This window comes from Aulonocara sp. 'chitande type north' Nkhata Bay, linkage group LG3 (assembly GCF_057382095.1).
Source record: "Aulonocara sp. 'chitande type north' Nkhata Bay isolate Kocher_YH1m ecotype deep benthic linkage group LG3, A_spYH_male_GT1.1, whole genome shotgun sequence".
Taxonomy (NCBI): Eukaryota; Metazoa; Chordata; class Actinopteri; order Cichliformes; family Cichlidae; genus Aulonocara; species Aulonocara sp. 'chitande type north' Nkhata Bay.
This window is the reverse complement of record NC_141346.1, coordinates 59,532,102-59,547,436: the sequence shown is the minus strand read 5'-3', so window position 1 is coordinate 59,547,436 and position 15,335 is coordinate 59,532,102. Positions and strand designations below refer to the sequence as shown.

At 50.0% G+C, this 15,335-nt stretch overlaps 3 protein-coding genes and 1 long non-coding RNA gene across 4 annotated transcripts in view; all 4 read right to left on the bottom strand.

Moving 5' to 3' along the window:
- Window positions 1–15,335, bottom strand: part of LOC147336347 (uncharacterized) — a 397,968-nt gene that overhangs the window by 285,007 nt on the left and 97,626 nt on the right. The gene's annotated exons all lie outside the window — the stretch shown is intronic.
- LOC147336358 (uncharacterized) lies at window positions 7,883–9,570 on the bottom strand. Its single transcript, XM_086287061.1, has 3 exons — window positions 9,106–9,570; window positions 8,330–8,933; window positions 7,883–8,232 (listed from the first exon to the last, which is right to left on the bottom strand). The coding sequence occupies exons 1-3, from the start codon at window positions 9,568–9,570 to the stop codon at window positions 7,883–7,885; spliced, it is 1,419 nt and encodes a 472-aa protein (XP_086143187.1).
- On the bottom strand, window positions 11,527–12,266 carry LOC147336357 (uncharacterized). The gene is made up of 2 exons (XM_086287784.1): window positions 11,993–12,266; window positions 11,527–11,900 (listed from the first exon to the last, which is right to left on the bottom strand). The coding sequence occupies exons 1-2, from the start codon at window positions 12,264–12,266 to the stop codon at window positions 11,527–11,529; spliced, it is 648 nt and encodes a 215-aa protein (XP_086143910.1).
- On the bottom strand, window positions 13,603–14,331 carry LOC147336356 (uncharacterized). The gene is made up of 2 exons (XM_086287081.1): window positions 14,058–14,331; window positions 13,603–13,973 (listed from the first exon to the last, which is right to left on the bottom strand). Exons 1-2 carry the CDS (start codon window positions 14,329–14,331, stop codon window positions 13,603–13,605), a joined length of 645 nt encoding a protein of 214 aa, XP_086143207.1.

Sequence of the window (15,335 nt, the reverse complement as noted above, 5' to 3'; positions counted from 1 at the left end):
AAGGTGACACACACAGGGTTTGTGTGGTTTCTTTTTATTAGTGTGGTCCGATGTTTATGTTCACAAGTCATGTAGGTACACTGCATGTTAGTTACACAAAGGACATTCTTAGTAGGTTTATCATCGCTTCCACAAGCACCGTAGCCGGTGTTGTCGTTGTTGTATGTTACACACAGCACAGCTCAATTGTGGACACGCCTCACTGAATCCCATTTCATCTCTGGCGTTCTGGATACCAAAACAAAAAGGTGTTCCACTTCAAGGCGTCTTGGTTGGTGTCACACCACAGCAGGCAAGTAGCTTGCTGCGATTCCGTCTCACGGAAAACATCACCTAAACGAGGCACCACACTAAAGCGGTCATCCACCAACTCCCGTAGGTCTTTGTCGATCGCCGCGCTTACGAGTGTCCAGCGGTTGTCTTCAAACCGGCAGTCGGTGTGTCGATCTGCCTCTCCTGGTATCCAGCTGAGCGTGAAGTATTCTTTGTAAGCTTTCCACAACTGCTCAGTGAAGCGCTCTATATCCATCGTGTCGTCTTCCATCAAAAGGGTCAACGTCCACCCTAAGTCGGCGGTGCGATCCACTTGCACGTACCACGGCCAGCACACGTAATCCCTGTTCGTGTAATATCTCGACCAAAACTGACACAGCTGAAACCCGTCCGTGCTCAGCGCACCCAGGTCTTCCACCTCCAAAAGCTTTATATACGGCAGTAACGTGTGCAGTTTAGGCTTCTCGTCCGCGGTCATCTTGGTCGTCATTGAGCTCGAGAGCACGTGCCTTTTCATAATTTTGTCTAGCCTGGGGCTGTAGAGTCTAGAGAGTTTGTCGATCTTAGAGTCGGGGAACGCCACCCTGGGATGGCGTACGGTGAGTCGATGAGTACCTGGCATTGTAACGACGGTATGCATGTAGTGCGATGTGTGTGGTGACAGTGTCTGTGTATACCTCGCAGGAAACATAAACAACACATTTGAAATCCGGCGGTGACACGGGAGACGTACGCACCATCGGAAGGCTACCGACACACACCTGGGCTGTCAGATACTATAAAAGCTCAACTTGTTTAGAAGGAGACTCACAGATCCATTCGATCCACCAGAACACAATGCCCTCAGCTTACCACATTACACTCTCCCACCCGGAGGCCGTATGGCCTGGAAAGGTGGACACCGTATCTCGATTCACAAACAAAGGGTCAGACGACATAATGGCATTACACATTTTACACACCGAGATCAGAGAGAAATTCACGGGTGAGGAGCTACGCTTTTGCCAAGGAGGTCATTACATTGACTACGTTTTGGACGTGGCCGATTTGAACACCGAGAGCCTGCTCGGGTTCCACATGGCGGAGTTCTGGATGAACAATCGCATCAGCTGCACTCCGGATTGGGGCCGGTGGTATATGCAGGTGGACCGAGGTCCCAATAGCTGTTGGCGGCTCCACGTGATGCTGGCAGATGCCGACAAGACCGAGGTCGACGCGGAGCGTTTCGTGGAGACCTTGTGGCGAGCCTACAAGGACTACTTTGGTCGCAGCTGGTTACCCCGAGGCGTCACAAAGACCGCGGCGTACGATGTGACACGACTGTACGAGGACCGGGAGTTCGAGGATAGCAGGGTGCAACTGATCCGTAAACACCCGGAGGAGTTTGACAATGTCATAGAGGGTCATTTGGGCAAACTACCCGCTCTGGGCGATGTGTATCGTGCCCAGTTACAGCACGAAGAATGCATGCTCTGGTGTGACACCAACGATCCTCGTTACACAGCGCCCGCATCTCGCCTGTGGCGTACGATGCTGGTGATCTAGTCTGACTGTATTTGACAGCTTGCTTTTTCTGAATGTATGCTACAAAATTGTGTATGCAACGGCAACAGCAAACCCCAATAAACTTTAATGTCAACTCTGATTTCTGCCCAAGTTTTTTGTCTATGTGTCTGTGATTCTAGCAGTTATTACATTGAATGATATTAGCAAGCAGGAGATAGGAGACGATGCGATGTTGCACACATTCTCTTTATTTATCCGGTTACCCAATTACACACACAAAAAAGACACTGAAACACTGTTAAGTGAACACTAGTATGGCCAAGCAAGTAAATTGAAATCATCATCATTATCATCATCATCATCGTCATCAACATCACATTTTACAAGTGAGCCGTTGCTCTGTCATATACCGCTGTAGGTGACCGTATTCATGGCCGCAACTTCGTCGTCCGTCAAATGTACCCAGTGTACAGCACAATTGAACTGTGTGTATTCGTAACCAGCTTCCTTTGTGGGCTGTGGAACGAGTGTTATACGATCAGGTACTTTACAGCGCACCACAAGACCTTGCGCTTTGTGGTCCATGTCTTCCAACCACGTGTGTATAACGGTTATCAGTGTTGGTAGTTGCTCGCTGTGACACAAGGGAAACACAGACTCATCGGTGGGATCGTCGTCCCCTGTGTCATCGGACTGAATGTCATAGTCCTCTTCTTCTTCTTCTTCTTCTTCACCGTACTGTATGCCACTGTCGTCTTCTTCGTCGTACCGTATGTCACTGTCGTCTTCTTCGTCGTACTGCATGCCACAACGGTCTGCATCGCCGCATTCAAGATCGCAGTCGCGCTCGGCTATCAGTTCACAACGGTCTTCCTCAAAAAACCCAGAGTCTTCGCAGGCCTGAGCGTCACCCACGAGCGGCTTTAGCACTGGATCTTCGATTGCAGCATTCTCCCCGTACTCTAGCGACTCGTCCTCCCGGTCAACCCATGTGTCACTGCTGATGAACACCGGGCCTTTAGGTTGCTTGTACACGCCCCAGTATCCGGTTACACTCCGTGAGATATCGCCGTGTCTCGCCGAGATGTTCATGTGCTCCGGGACCATCATACCAGTTAACCTACAGGCAATTGCCGCTAGGTTAAAGTAACATCCGTCACTGTGCATATCGGGTTTAGGGAAAGCGGCGTCGTAACCAACGCGGTCGACCAACTCTATATTCCCTGTTAGGAGCACATGTAGTAAATCCAACACACCTCTCAGGGGCATGCATAGCACTTTTGCAAAATACCCCAGGGGCGCCTCGGCGTGCACTTTGCAAGGCCAATTCTCCGAGACGGACTCCGTGAGGGAGGTGAATTTCAGACACGGCACACCAATTGTCGGTGTGATGTACTGAACGGTGAAAGAATGTCCGATCTTCCACTCCCTCGGTCCTATATCGACATATACCCACGGGTGCCGGTCGACGGTCTCCGGGGGATCTTGCTGTGTTTTCTGTCGTTTCGGAGCTGCGATAACCGATGAGGGCACCTCGTCGTCGATGGTGCGTTTTAATGTCGCCATGTCGAACCTCTAGTGCGGTCTGGTGGTAATCTCTGTTGTATGTGCAGATAGATATCCGTGTGTGTGTGTGTGTGTGTGTGTGTGTGTGTGTGTGTTTTCAGAAAGAACGCTTTGACATATATATAATAAACTTAGACCGCTCGTATGACAAGGTAACACAAAGAAACAGTGTAGAGTTGAATGTGTTTTATTTCATTTTTTAGATACAGAAAAAAAACAGTGTAAACATTGAAGCGGTGATGAGTATTCCTAATACACAGCTCTTATTGTTGCCGACACCGGCATCGCATTTCATTTCAATATCTCCTATGTTCAAGGACGCGGACAATGTCTCTTGCTGTGAGGACACTCGATCATTGCGTTTCGGCATATACCGTACTGTGGTTCCACGGACACAACTGTATCCTCGTACGAGGTGTGCCACATATCCTTTGGGTTGGAGAGAAGGGGCCAGTACTGGTCCATGCTGGCGAGGGTATACCGATAACCCAGCGCTTCAATGGGCGTGGGTATTAGCGTCATGTTGCTCGGCACGTTGCATGTGACTAATAGGCCCAGTTTCTGGTAGTCTGTTTCCAACCACTTGTGAACAACAGCCACCAGCCCAGGTAGTTGTTCCGTGTGGCATAACGGAAACACATACTCCAGCTCAACATACTCTGTGGCCATCACGGTTGTCTTCTCTCCGTCGTCAGTTTCGATGCCCCAGCCACTGGTAGAAATAAAGATTGGACCTTCGGGTTGTCTGACTATGGTACAATCTATACCTGGAGTCCCAGTGAACCGTAAGTGCTCCTTGGACACTTCTGGGATCTTAGGCGATGTGTTATTGTTACCGGTGGCATCCTGAAGCTTGGGGGCAGCAGTATCACCGTCCTCGAATACCAGCAACGTGTGGTAACACCCTGCATCTGCACACAAAGCAGCAGGCATACCCTTTACCACTTCTCCGGGGTCCTCTTTGCTAGGAAACACATCCGAGTAAAGGTCCTGGTATTTATCTTCATTGTGCGTGAGAACCATGTGCACTAAATCCAGAAAGACCCTGAGCGGAATGACTATTCGGTCGGCGAACACTTGGTTGTTCTGGGTATTATCCGTAAGCTTAACTTTCTGTCCTGGCTTCACTGTTGGATGTGTACTCACCAGCACCACACAAGGAAGATCGTGTGTGACATCATAATTGATAGTAAAGGCGTTTCCCGTGTCCCAATCCCGTCGACCTAACGTTGCTGTTCGCAAGGTTTTCTTGGGCGGCAACGGGCCCCCGGTCATGTCGTCCACGGGCTGTGCATTTGCGCGCTTACGGTTTGCCATATTCAAAGACATGGTCGCTTCAGTAGCCTGCTCGATCTATAGGTCCTTTTGGTCCACCTAAGCACTCTGAATGAACATATCACAGCTCAATTGCGTTTTTGTGACTATATGATGTGCTAGCAGGGATTGTATTTAGTGCTGCTTGAATTGCTGTGTCCGAGCAATTAATATAGTGTATGTGTGTATTTAGAAACCACGCTACGAAATAAAAGACAGTGAAACCACAGGTCGGCAAGCGCCGACCCACAGGTCGGCAAGCGCCGACCCACAGGTCGGGAAGCGCCGACCCACAGGTCGGCAGGCGCCGACTCACAGGTCGGGAAGCGCCGACCCACAGGTCGGCAGGCGCCGACTCACAGGTCGGGAAGCGCCGACCCACAGGTCGGCAGGCGCCGACCCACAGGTCGGCAAGCTCCGACCCACAGGTCGGCAGGCGCCGACCCCACGTCCCCCGTGGGGATGATTCGTCTTTCTCAGTGGTTGTTTATATTGAGACTTAAGTGTGTTAGCCGTGTGTGTGTCTGTGTGTTTTCAGAAAGAACGCTTTGACATATATATATAATAAACTTAGACCGCGCGTATGACAAGGTAACACAAAGAAACAGTGTAGAGTTGAATGTGTTTTATTTTATTTTTACATACAGAAAAACAGCGTAAACATTGAAGCGGTGATGAGTATTCCTAATACACAGCTCTTATTGTTGCCGACACCGGCATCGCATTTCAATATCTCCTATGTTCAAGGACGCGGACGCTTCTTGTTGGGACAATGTCTCTTGCTGTGAGGACACTCGATCATTGCGTTTCGGCATATACCGTACTGTGGTTCCACGGACACAACTGTATCCTCGTACGAGGTGTGCCACATATCCTTTGGGTTGGAGAGAAGGGGCCAGTACTGGTCCATGCTGGCGAGGGTATACTGATAATCCAGCGCTTCAATGGGCGTGGGTATTAGCGTCATGTGGCTCGGCACGTTGCATGTGACTAATAGGCCCAGTTTCTGGTAGTCTGTTTCCAACCACTTGTGAACAACAGCCACCAGCCCAGGTAGTTGTTCCGTGTGGCATAACGGAAACACATACTCGGTCTCCTCGCAGTCCCCGGGCATCATGGTTGTTTTCTCTCCATCCTCGGTTCGAATGTGCCAGCGACTGGTGGTGAGAAAGAGTGGACCTTTAGGTTGTCTGACTATAGTGCAACATACGCCTGGAACACCGGTGTATCTTAAGTGTTCCTTTGACACTTCGGGGATCTTGGGCCAGTTGTTGTCATTCCCCTCTTCATCCTGAGGCATGCGTATGCGATCGGCGATGTTGCCGTCGGGGTCTTCTTCCTCCTCATCGTCGTGCTCATCCTCCTCCTCATCCTCCTCGTCGTCCTCAGCAGGACCATTTATTACCACCGTGTGGTAACAACCTGCATCTTTATATATAGCAGCAGGCATGTTCTTTACAACTTCGTCGGGGTTTTCCGTACTAGGAAAGGCATCGGTGTACAAGTACAGATATTTGTCTTCATTATGCGTGAGATGCATATGCAGTAAATCCAGAAAGACCCTGAGCGGGATGACCACTTTATCGGCAAACAGCTGCTCACCAGCGCTGTCAACCGTGAGTAGAACCTTATGGTCAGACTTCACGGTTGGCCATGTACTCATGAAAGTCACACAGGGGAGACCTCTCGTGACATCGTAAGTGATAGTAAAGGCATTTCCAGTGTCCCAATCCCGTCTGCCCAACGTCGCTCTTCGCCACTTTTTCTTGGGTGGCAACAGACTCCCGGTCATGTCGTCCACGGGCTGCGCGTTTGCGCGCTTACGGTTTGCGATATTCAAAGACATGGTCGCTTCAGTTGCCTGCTCTATCTATAGGTCCTTTTGGTCGGTCCACCTAAGCACTCTGAATGAACGTATCACAGCTCAATTGCGTTTTGTGACTATATGATGTGCTAGCAGGGATTATATTTAGTGCTGTTTGAATTGCTGTGTCCGAGCCATTAATATAATGTATGTGTGAATTTAGAAACCACGCTGCGAAATAAAAGACAGTGAAACCACAGGTCGGCAAGCGCCGACCCACAGGTCGGCAGGCGCCGACTCACAGGTCGGCAAGCTCCGACCCACAGGTCGGGAAGCGCCGACTCACAGGTCGGTGGTGTCGAACCCACAGGTCGGCAAGCGCCAACTCACAGGTCGGCAGGCGCCGACCCACAGGTCGGGAAGCGCCGACTCACAGGTCGGTGGTGTCGAACCCACAGGTCGGCAAGCGCCGACTCACAGGTCGGCAGGCGCCGACTCACAGGTCGGCAGGCGCCGACCCACAGGTCGGGAAGCGCCGACTCACAGGTCGGTGGTGTCGAACCCACAGGTCGGTGGTTGCCGACCCACAGGTCGGCAGGCGCCGACTCACAGGTCGGTGGTGTCGAACCCACAGGTCGGCAAGCGCCGACTCACAGGTCGGCAGGCGCCGACCCCACGTCCCCCGTGGGGACGATTCGTCTTTCTCAGTGGTTGTTATATTGAGACTTAAGTGTGTTAGCCACTACATAGAAAGAGAGGAGCACAGCGTGAACCTGGAAAGTTCTGGAGTAACTGGAGCGATTATGCAACTTGGATTCCTATAACAACCAGATGTGGAAGATGATCCAACTGATCCACTTGTGTTTTACCTCTACTGTATAACGCTATATAACGCAGCAGTATACATGTGTTGTGTCTACAATAAAAGTGTAAATCTCTATTGTGTTATTCGTGTCATTTATTCTACGCTCAAAAACACACACCGATAGCTTGGACAGCACGGTATTATTTAGCATGGGGGTGGTACACGTACACTGTTGTTGGATTGATGTGAATGAAATGCACGCAGACAGTTTGTATGTACACATGGTTGGTTTATTGCTGAATAAAACATTACCTGATACACGTACACTGTTGTTGGATTGATGTGAATGAAATGCACGCAGACAGTTTGTATGTACACATGGTTGGTCTATTGCTGAATAAAACATCACCTGATACACGTACACTGTTGTTGGATTGATGTGAATGAAATACACGCAGACAGTTTGTATGTACACATGGTTGGTCTATTGCTGAATAAATCATCACCTGATACACGTACACCAAGGCTTCTTTGCTGTGAGTACCTTCCACGGCGATCCACGTACAACTCTGTGTGGGCAATAACCGATAACCGGATCATCCAAGCAAGCAATGCTACATGTACATTCTGAGAACTTTTTTAACACAGCGGGCACAGACTTTACAGGTAGTATCACAAGAAACACAGCACACATGACCGCAATCCGACAGCCAACACTTGTCCTTTCCACACGATGTGCAAGTCCTGGAGGTTACGCCTGCGGTTGTAATGGTTTTTTTGCCAACGTGTTGCTTGCAAAGAGGACATGTAATCAGCATGGCCTCTTTGTTTCCCAAAGAGGTTATGCACGCTTGGCAACAAAGGTGGCCACACTCTAGGTAGACGTCGCTTTCCTCTCGGCAGACCGTGCATTCGTAAGGGTATGTGAACACGTGATCCTCATCAGGTGGGGGAGTTGTTGTACCTACCGAGCACACGAAACAACTGTAAGCGACTATGACACAGACACACACACACACACAGACACACACACACACACACACACACACACAGTGTCTTACCCACAATGCACAGCTGATTGTGCTGCCACTGACAAATGGGCGACTCTCCCGAAATGGCGACATCAGCTGCGTGCACGTTATGGCCGTCATCGTAAGATGCGGCGAGTCGACAATCAGCGAGAAACCGACCGTCGTTCCTCAGCACATCGGCGATCGTGGACAGCGGGTCGCTGTAATATAACACGGTGGGTAAGGTTGGGTTGGAGTCCTCTTGGGTTAGACCATCGTCCAGGAGCGACGCGCCTCTCGGTACATTCTGCGGTGTCGTATGTATAGAGTACGGCTTGTTTTTCATGGTGCGGTGCTTTGTGCGAACTTTCAGGTGTTTCATGCGATGATCGAACGTGTCCTTAGCCCCCGCTGTGAACCGGCCAGTTATCATACCTGGAGTGGCCTCCGTGTAGATGAGGTCCATGCCATGGTCAGTCAAGGCTATACAGGGAGAGTTGGATGACAGGGACATGGTGTCGTTCCACACCGTATCACAATGTATGTCGTATCTCTTCAGCAGGTCTCGGATGCACATAGGTTCATCGCATCGGATTTGCAGCAACTTAGTATCGCCCGAGTGGCTTTTGACGAGAAGAGTCACGCTATGGGGCTCCTGCACAGGGGGATACATTGTAATTATTATTATTATTATTATTATTATTATTATTATTATTATTATTATTATTATTATTATTATTATCATTATCATCATTGTTGTTATTATGTAGACACACATAGCTTACAGTGGGTCAACAGCACCACGACACAAAATAAAACCACCTTACATGTTTACAATGCAGCTGGAAGATAGTGTGAGAATCACAGGCGGTTGTTTTGGCATCCTTCTTCCAACCCTTAGCAGCGACAAGGGCATTGCAGTCATTCACGTGTCTGTAGAACGACGAGCCGGAGCACGGAGTCGTCAGTGTAGTGTAGGTATGTGACACTGTTTTGCTTGCGTCTACATAGGAGTCGAGGATTGTATCAAACCAACCCTCCGTCATAACGACACAACTAGGGTCTACCCACAGATTTTTTGCTCGGCGTAGCAGTTGTTTCTTGATGGCATTAGCCGACAGGGTGTCGATTTGCATGCACACTATCGTCAAATGTTGAGTTGGCAGTTGATAGGCTTCTGCTTCCCATCTTGTCAGGCTCCACTTTCTAACACCTGAATCCTCGGGCGACCACACATTAATGTGAGCTTTAGGTTCCCAGCACCATCGAATGGCCAACGTTATGTACTCCATGGTTGTCAGCCAGCTATAAGTGGGGAAACAGCCTGTGGTAGTGTTTGGGTTTGTTGCACTACAAAAGAGTCTAGCTGAAAACACACTGTGTTACCTCTAAGCTACGAAACTTAAATGTATCTGGGGTTGAGCAGACTCCAAGCGATCTGGTTATATTAGCAGGGATCCAGCCGACCTGGCTACACTATCCAGCCGACCTGGCTACACTATCCAGCCGACCTGGCTACACTATCCAGCCGACCTGGCTACACTATCCAGCCGACCTGGCTACACTATCCAGCCGACCTGGCTACACTGTGGTGTTTGGGTTTGTTGCACTACAAAAGAGTCTAGCTGAAAACACACTGTGTTACCTCTAAGCTACGAAACTTAAATGTATCTGGGGTTGAGCAGACTCCAAGCGATCTGGTTATATTAGCACGGGTCCAGCCGACCTGGCTGCACTATCCAGCCGACCTGGCTACACTATCCAGCCGACCTGGCTGCACTATCCAGCCGACCTGGCTGCACTATCCAGCCGACCTGGCTGCACTATCCAGCCGACCTGGCTGCACTATCCAGCCGACCTGGCTGCACTATCCAGCCGACCTGGCTGCATTTTCCAGCCGACCTGGCTACACTATCCAGCCGACCTGGCTACACTATCCAGCCGACCTGGCTACACTATCCAGCCGACCTGGCTACACTATCCAGCCGACCTGGCTGCACTATCCAGCCGACCTGGCTACACTATCCAGCCGACCTGGCTGCACTATCCAGCCGACCTGGCTGCACTATCCAGCCGACCTGGCTGCATTTTCCAGCCGACCTGGCTACACTATCCAGCCGACCTGGCTGCATTTTCCAGCCGACCTGGCTGCATTTTCCAGCCGACCTGGCTACACTATCCAGCCGACCTGGCTGCATTTTCCAGCCGACCTGGCTGCATTTTCCAGCCGACCTGGCTGCACTATCCAGCCGACCTGGGGTATAATCTCATTGTGAAGAACGTGTGATGATCGCATTGGACATTCTCGGTGGATCACTGAGAAAATATGGCCATGTTAAGCTGGTTGTCCTTGTGTGTGTTGTGCACTCCAATAATGTCTTTGTCTCTTGACTCAAAAGGTTTGTAGTCACTCCTAAAACACTATTGTTGACGTGCATGTTTGTGAACTCGCTTGAACGCCGTTTGTTTCCTGGATGAAAGACATTGTACATTGTACATAGAACGAACGTAGTGTTGTAACCTTTATGCGAATAACTAACCAAATGCGTTTCTCTCGTTTAGCTGACACATACGTAACGGCGATATGTGGACAAGACGTGGTTCTTCGCTGTCAGGATACTACAGCGAGTCCAGTTACCCTGGTGGAGTGGCGGAAATCAACCGTATCCAGTTGTTACCTGTACTTCTTTCGAAATCTACGTTTGTACGACGACTACCAATGTGACATGTTTAAAGGCCGAGTGAAGCTGCTCGAGCCGTCCGTGGGAAACGCAAACTGGTCTGTGATTCTAAGGAACGTCAGTGTAGCCGACACAGGGCTATATACGTGTGAGCTTACAGCCAAAAACACAACAACTGGCCAGATTGACGTAGAGTCCGAGGGACGTGTCAACCTCACAGTCTCAGAGCTCACAACGGCTCCTTTTTCACACTCTCCACAACCTAGAGGCCGCCCTGGTATAATAGCAGCCCTGATCCTGTTGCTGACCGTCATCGCCGTGTTGTGTGGTGTAGTGTGGATCCGCGCAAACCAAAAACACAAGACCCCTGAGGGCGAAACGTGTTCCAATGTATGAGTCTGACCACGTAATGAAATGTATCTGTACCAAGGGTTTTGCAGAGGTACTTGTTGGTATCATGTATAAAAAAAAATAAAGACACTGTGCTGCAATGTGTAATGGTTGTTATTTTATTTGTCAAATACAGTCAAACACCACGCTTCACACTCGTGCTGACACACCACATGTCTACACAACCAAAGCCCCCGCTTGGGGGGTTACAGTCTCCAACCAGCGTTCTGGGAAGATACCGAAGGCGTGTAGGTTGTACACGGCCAGAATCAACGATATGCTGGCCTTCGCCTCGTCGGGTAGTTGTGGGCATTCAAAGAGGCATCTGAGCGCACCCACCTTCCCCTCGGTGGTTTCATACATGTGATATAGCATATATTCTTCATCGGGTAAGATCAGCTGTTCTTGAACCATGAGGTCGACTGCGTCATCTACAGTCGTGATTTTGTCCAGGAAGCTGCGTTCTCTGACTGCACGTCGGAACCTCGGCAGCGACGAGCCGATCATCTGCTCGACAGCGCCGGTTAACTTGAACTGTGTCAGTTTTCGTTCTGCGGAGATATAGACATAAGTATACAAGCAACAAGGTGTTCGTTCAACACAATGTTTTTTTTTTTATTTGCAACGAAAAGAAATACAGTACCTGTCTTTCCCTGCGGTCCCCGGTCCACCAAGTCCTGGTAAAAGTAGGGATTGAGTTCATGGACCGCTGACAGTAACACTTTGGCTCGGACCTCATCCTGCAAGCTGTATTCGACAAGGGCACGTAGGCGATGCACATGGTTTGGTATTTTCGTCATAGCAGTTGCATCTAGGTCCTGGTCCCCGTCGGTGTATCTGTCAAAAATACTTTCGGTTATGTGAGTGCACCGCTCTGCAATGTCATGTTGACACGACCTGAGTTGTTCTACAGCCATAATAACGGTACCGTGTTCCTATAACAATAGCTACTGTCGATTACTCGTACGACTTTAGGGTAGCTTTATCTGACAAACGAACAGGTTCCCAACAGATTCACACAGTGGCCGACCTGTAGGTCGGGAGCCGCCGACCTGCAGCGCAAAACTGGCCGACCTGTAGGTCGGGAGCCGCCGACCTGCAGCGCAAAGCTGGCCGACCTGTAGGTCGGGAGCTGCCGACCTGCAGCGCAAAACTGGCCGACCTGTAGGTCGGGAGCCGCCGACCTGCAGCGCAAAGCTGGCCGACCTGTAGGTCGGGAGCCGCCGACCTGGCTACTGTCGCTCTCGGTCGGAGGTTCCAACTTGTGGTGAAGTGCATGTAATGTTCACATGGGCCATTCTCGGTGGAGCATTGAAAAATATGGCCACGTTAAGCTGGTTGTCCTTGTGGTTGTTGATGTGCTCTACATTCCTGTCTTTGTCTGTCATCACAAATGGTTCGTAGTCACTCCCAAAACACGATTGTGTACATGCATTTCTCCCAAGCCGCTTGAATGTTGTTTGTTTCCTTGCTGGAAACACTGTCCATTGTACATCAAACATAGTGTTGTAACCTTTATTTGAATAACTAACCAAATGTGTTCTCTCGTTTAGCTGACACAGACGTAACCGCGATATGTGAACAAGATGTGGTTCTTCACTGTGAGAATACTGCAGTGGGTCCAATTACCCTGGTGGAGTGGCGGAAACCACCCTTACGTGATTGTTACCTCTACTTCTTTCAACATGGACGTTCTTACAACAACTACCAATGTGACATGTTTACAGACCGAGTGCAATTGCTCCACCCGTCCATGAGTAATGTGAACTGGTCTGTGATTCTAAGGAATGTCAGTGTAGCCGACACTGGGCTATATTTGTGTGAGCTTACAGCCACAAGCACAACAACTGTGGGCCGTGTCAACCTCACAGTCTCAGAGTGCACAAAGGCTCCTTTTTCGCACTCTCCACAACCTAGAGGCCGCCCCGGTGTAATAGCCACCCTGATCCTGTTGCTGATCGCCATCGCCGTGTTGTGTGTTGTAGTGTGGATCCGCACAAACCAAAAACGCAAGACCCCTGAGGGTGAAACGTGTTCCAATGTATGAGTCTGACCACGTAATGAAAATGTATCGGTGTCAAGGTTTGTGTATATGTGCGTGTTGGTATCATGTATCAAAAAGGAAAACACCGCCAATGGCAAATAAAGTACTGCAATGTGTAATGGTTGTCATTTTATTGTCACATACAGTCAAACACCACGCTTTACACCCATGCTAATACACCACATGTCTACACAGCCAAAGCCCTAGCTTTAGGAGTTACAATCAATCTCCAACAAGCTATAAGGGTCGTCGGGGGAGATGCCGAAGACGTGTAGATTGTACACGGCCAGAATCAGCAAAATGCTGGCCTTGGTCTCGTCGGGCACCGTAGGGCATCCAAAGAGGTATCCGAGCGCACGAGCCTTCCCCTCGGTGGATTTGAACATGTGATATAGCATATATTGTTCCTCGGGTAAGATCAGCTCTTGCCGGACCATGATGTCGAGAGGCTCGTCGACAGTCGTGATGATGTCCAGCAGGCTGCGGTTCCTGAGGACACTATGGAACATAAACGTGGGCAGCGTGGAGTCGAGCATGCGCTTGGCCGCATGGGTTAACTTGAACTGTGTCAGTTTTCGTTCTGCGGAGAAATAGACATAAATATACAAACAACAAGGTGTCCGTCAAACACGATGATTATTGCAACGAAAAGAAGATACAGTACCTGTCTTTCCCTTTGGTCCCTGCTGCACCAGGTCCTTGTAAATGTAGGGATTGATTTCACAAAGCAATGACAGTAACAGTTTGGCTCGCACCTCGTCTTGCAAGCTGTATTCGACTAGGGCACGTAGGCGATGCACATGGTTTGGTATTTCCGTTATACCAGTTGCGTCTAAGGCATCGTCCTCGTCCGTGTATCTGTCAAAAATACTTTCGGTTAGGTGAGTGCACCGCTCCGCAATGTCATGCTTCCACAGCCTGAGTTGTTCCACAGCCATAACTGTATCCTACGTGGGGTGGCAGTGTATCTGTATACGCGGATGGTTATTCGAGAGATATAGCAATAGCTGGCTACACTATCCAGCTGACCTGGCTACACTATCCAGCCGACCTGGCTACATTTTCCAGCCGACCTGGCTACAGTATCCAGCCGACCTGGCTACACTATCCAGCCGACCTGGCTACACTTTCCAGCCGACCTGGCTACACTATCCAGCCGACCTGGCTACATTTTCCAGCCGACCTGGCTACACTATCCAGCCGACCTGGTTACATTTTCCAGCCGACCTGGCTACACTTTCCAGCCGACCTGGCTACACTATCCAGCCGACCTGGCTACATTTTCCAGCCGACCTGGCTACACTTTCCAGCCGACCTGGCTACAGTATCCAGCCGACCTGGCTACAGTATCCAGCCGACCTGGCTACACTTTCCAGCCGACCTGGCTACATTTTCCAGCCGACCCAGGGTTCCAGGCAACCTGTAACTCTGGGCTGGCCTACCCAGAACAAGAGCTTATTTAACAGAACAGCACAGGGTAGCAGACTTGTGCTGTGTCTACAGTCATGTCCTTGGCAAATAAGCACATCATAGCCGGCATTGTACGCCCCACAACCCCGGACGCCAAGCGGGCACTACCGCGGGCCGTGTACATGAAGCGTTTCCATGTAAGCAAATGGAAATGCGTACAGGATCAGCAAACCAAGACGCTGGCGGTGGTGCACGCATTGGTGCCCGAAAGGAAGCTATTTGCTTACTGCCAAAGGGTACAAAGAACCTTCCTCTCCTGGTTACCACCGTACAACAAGAATTTGTGTTCAAAGTTATCGCTTCAAGACATTCTGGACTGCGAACTCGATTGCGGGGCCGTTTACTTTATCAACACCGTAGACTTCACCGGCCCCGATCCGAGTGATAGGGATTACGCCGAAAGGTCTTGCACCGAGCCTACATTCGGCTTACAGATCCAAAGCTACAATGGAACCGTGCCCACTGGACGTCC

Bases quoted from the DNA above. Each gene is read 5' to 3' on its own strand.
- LOC147336356 (XM_086287081.1), bottom strand. From the start codon at position 14,331: ATGGCTGTGGAACAACTCAGGCTGTGGAAGCATGACATTGCGGAGCGG. The intron at 13,974-14,057 runs GTACTGTATCTT...ATTTCTCCGCAG, and splicing joins GGGACCAAAGGGAAAGACAG to AACGAAAACTGACACAGTTC.
- LOC147336358 (XM_086287061.1), bottom strand. From the start codon at position 9,570: ATGGAGTACATAACGTTGGCCATTCGATGGTGCTGGGAACCTAAAGCT. The intron at 8,934-9,105 runs GTAAGGTGGTTT...CCCCCTGTGCAG, and splicing joins TCCAGCTGCATTGTAAACAT to GAGCCCCATAGCGTGACTCT. The intron at 8,233-8,329 runs GTAAGACACTGT...TGTGCTCGGTAG, and splicing joins CAATCAGCTGTGCATTGTGG to GTACAACAACTCCCCCACCT.
- LOC147336357 (XM_086287784.1), bottom strand. From the start codon at position 12,266: ATGGCTGTAGAACAACTCAGGTCGTGTCAACATGACATTGCAGAGCGG. The intron at 11,901-11,992 runs GTACTGTATTTC...ATATCTCCGCAG, and splicing joins GGGACCGCAGGGAAAGACAG to AACGAAAACTGACACAGTTC.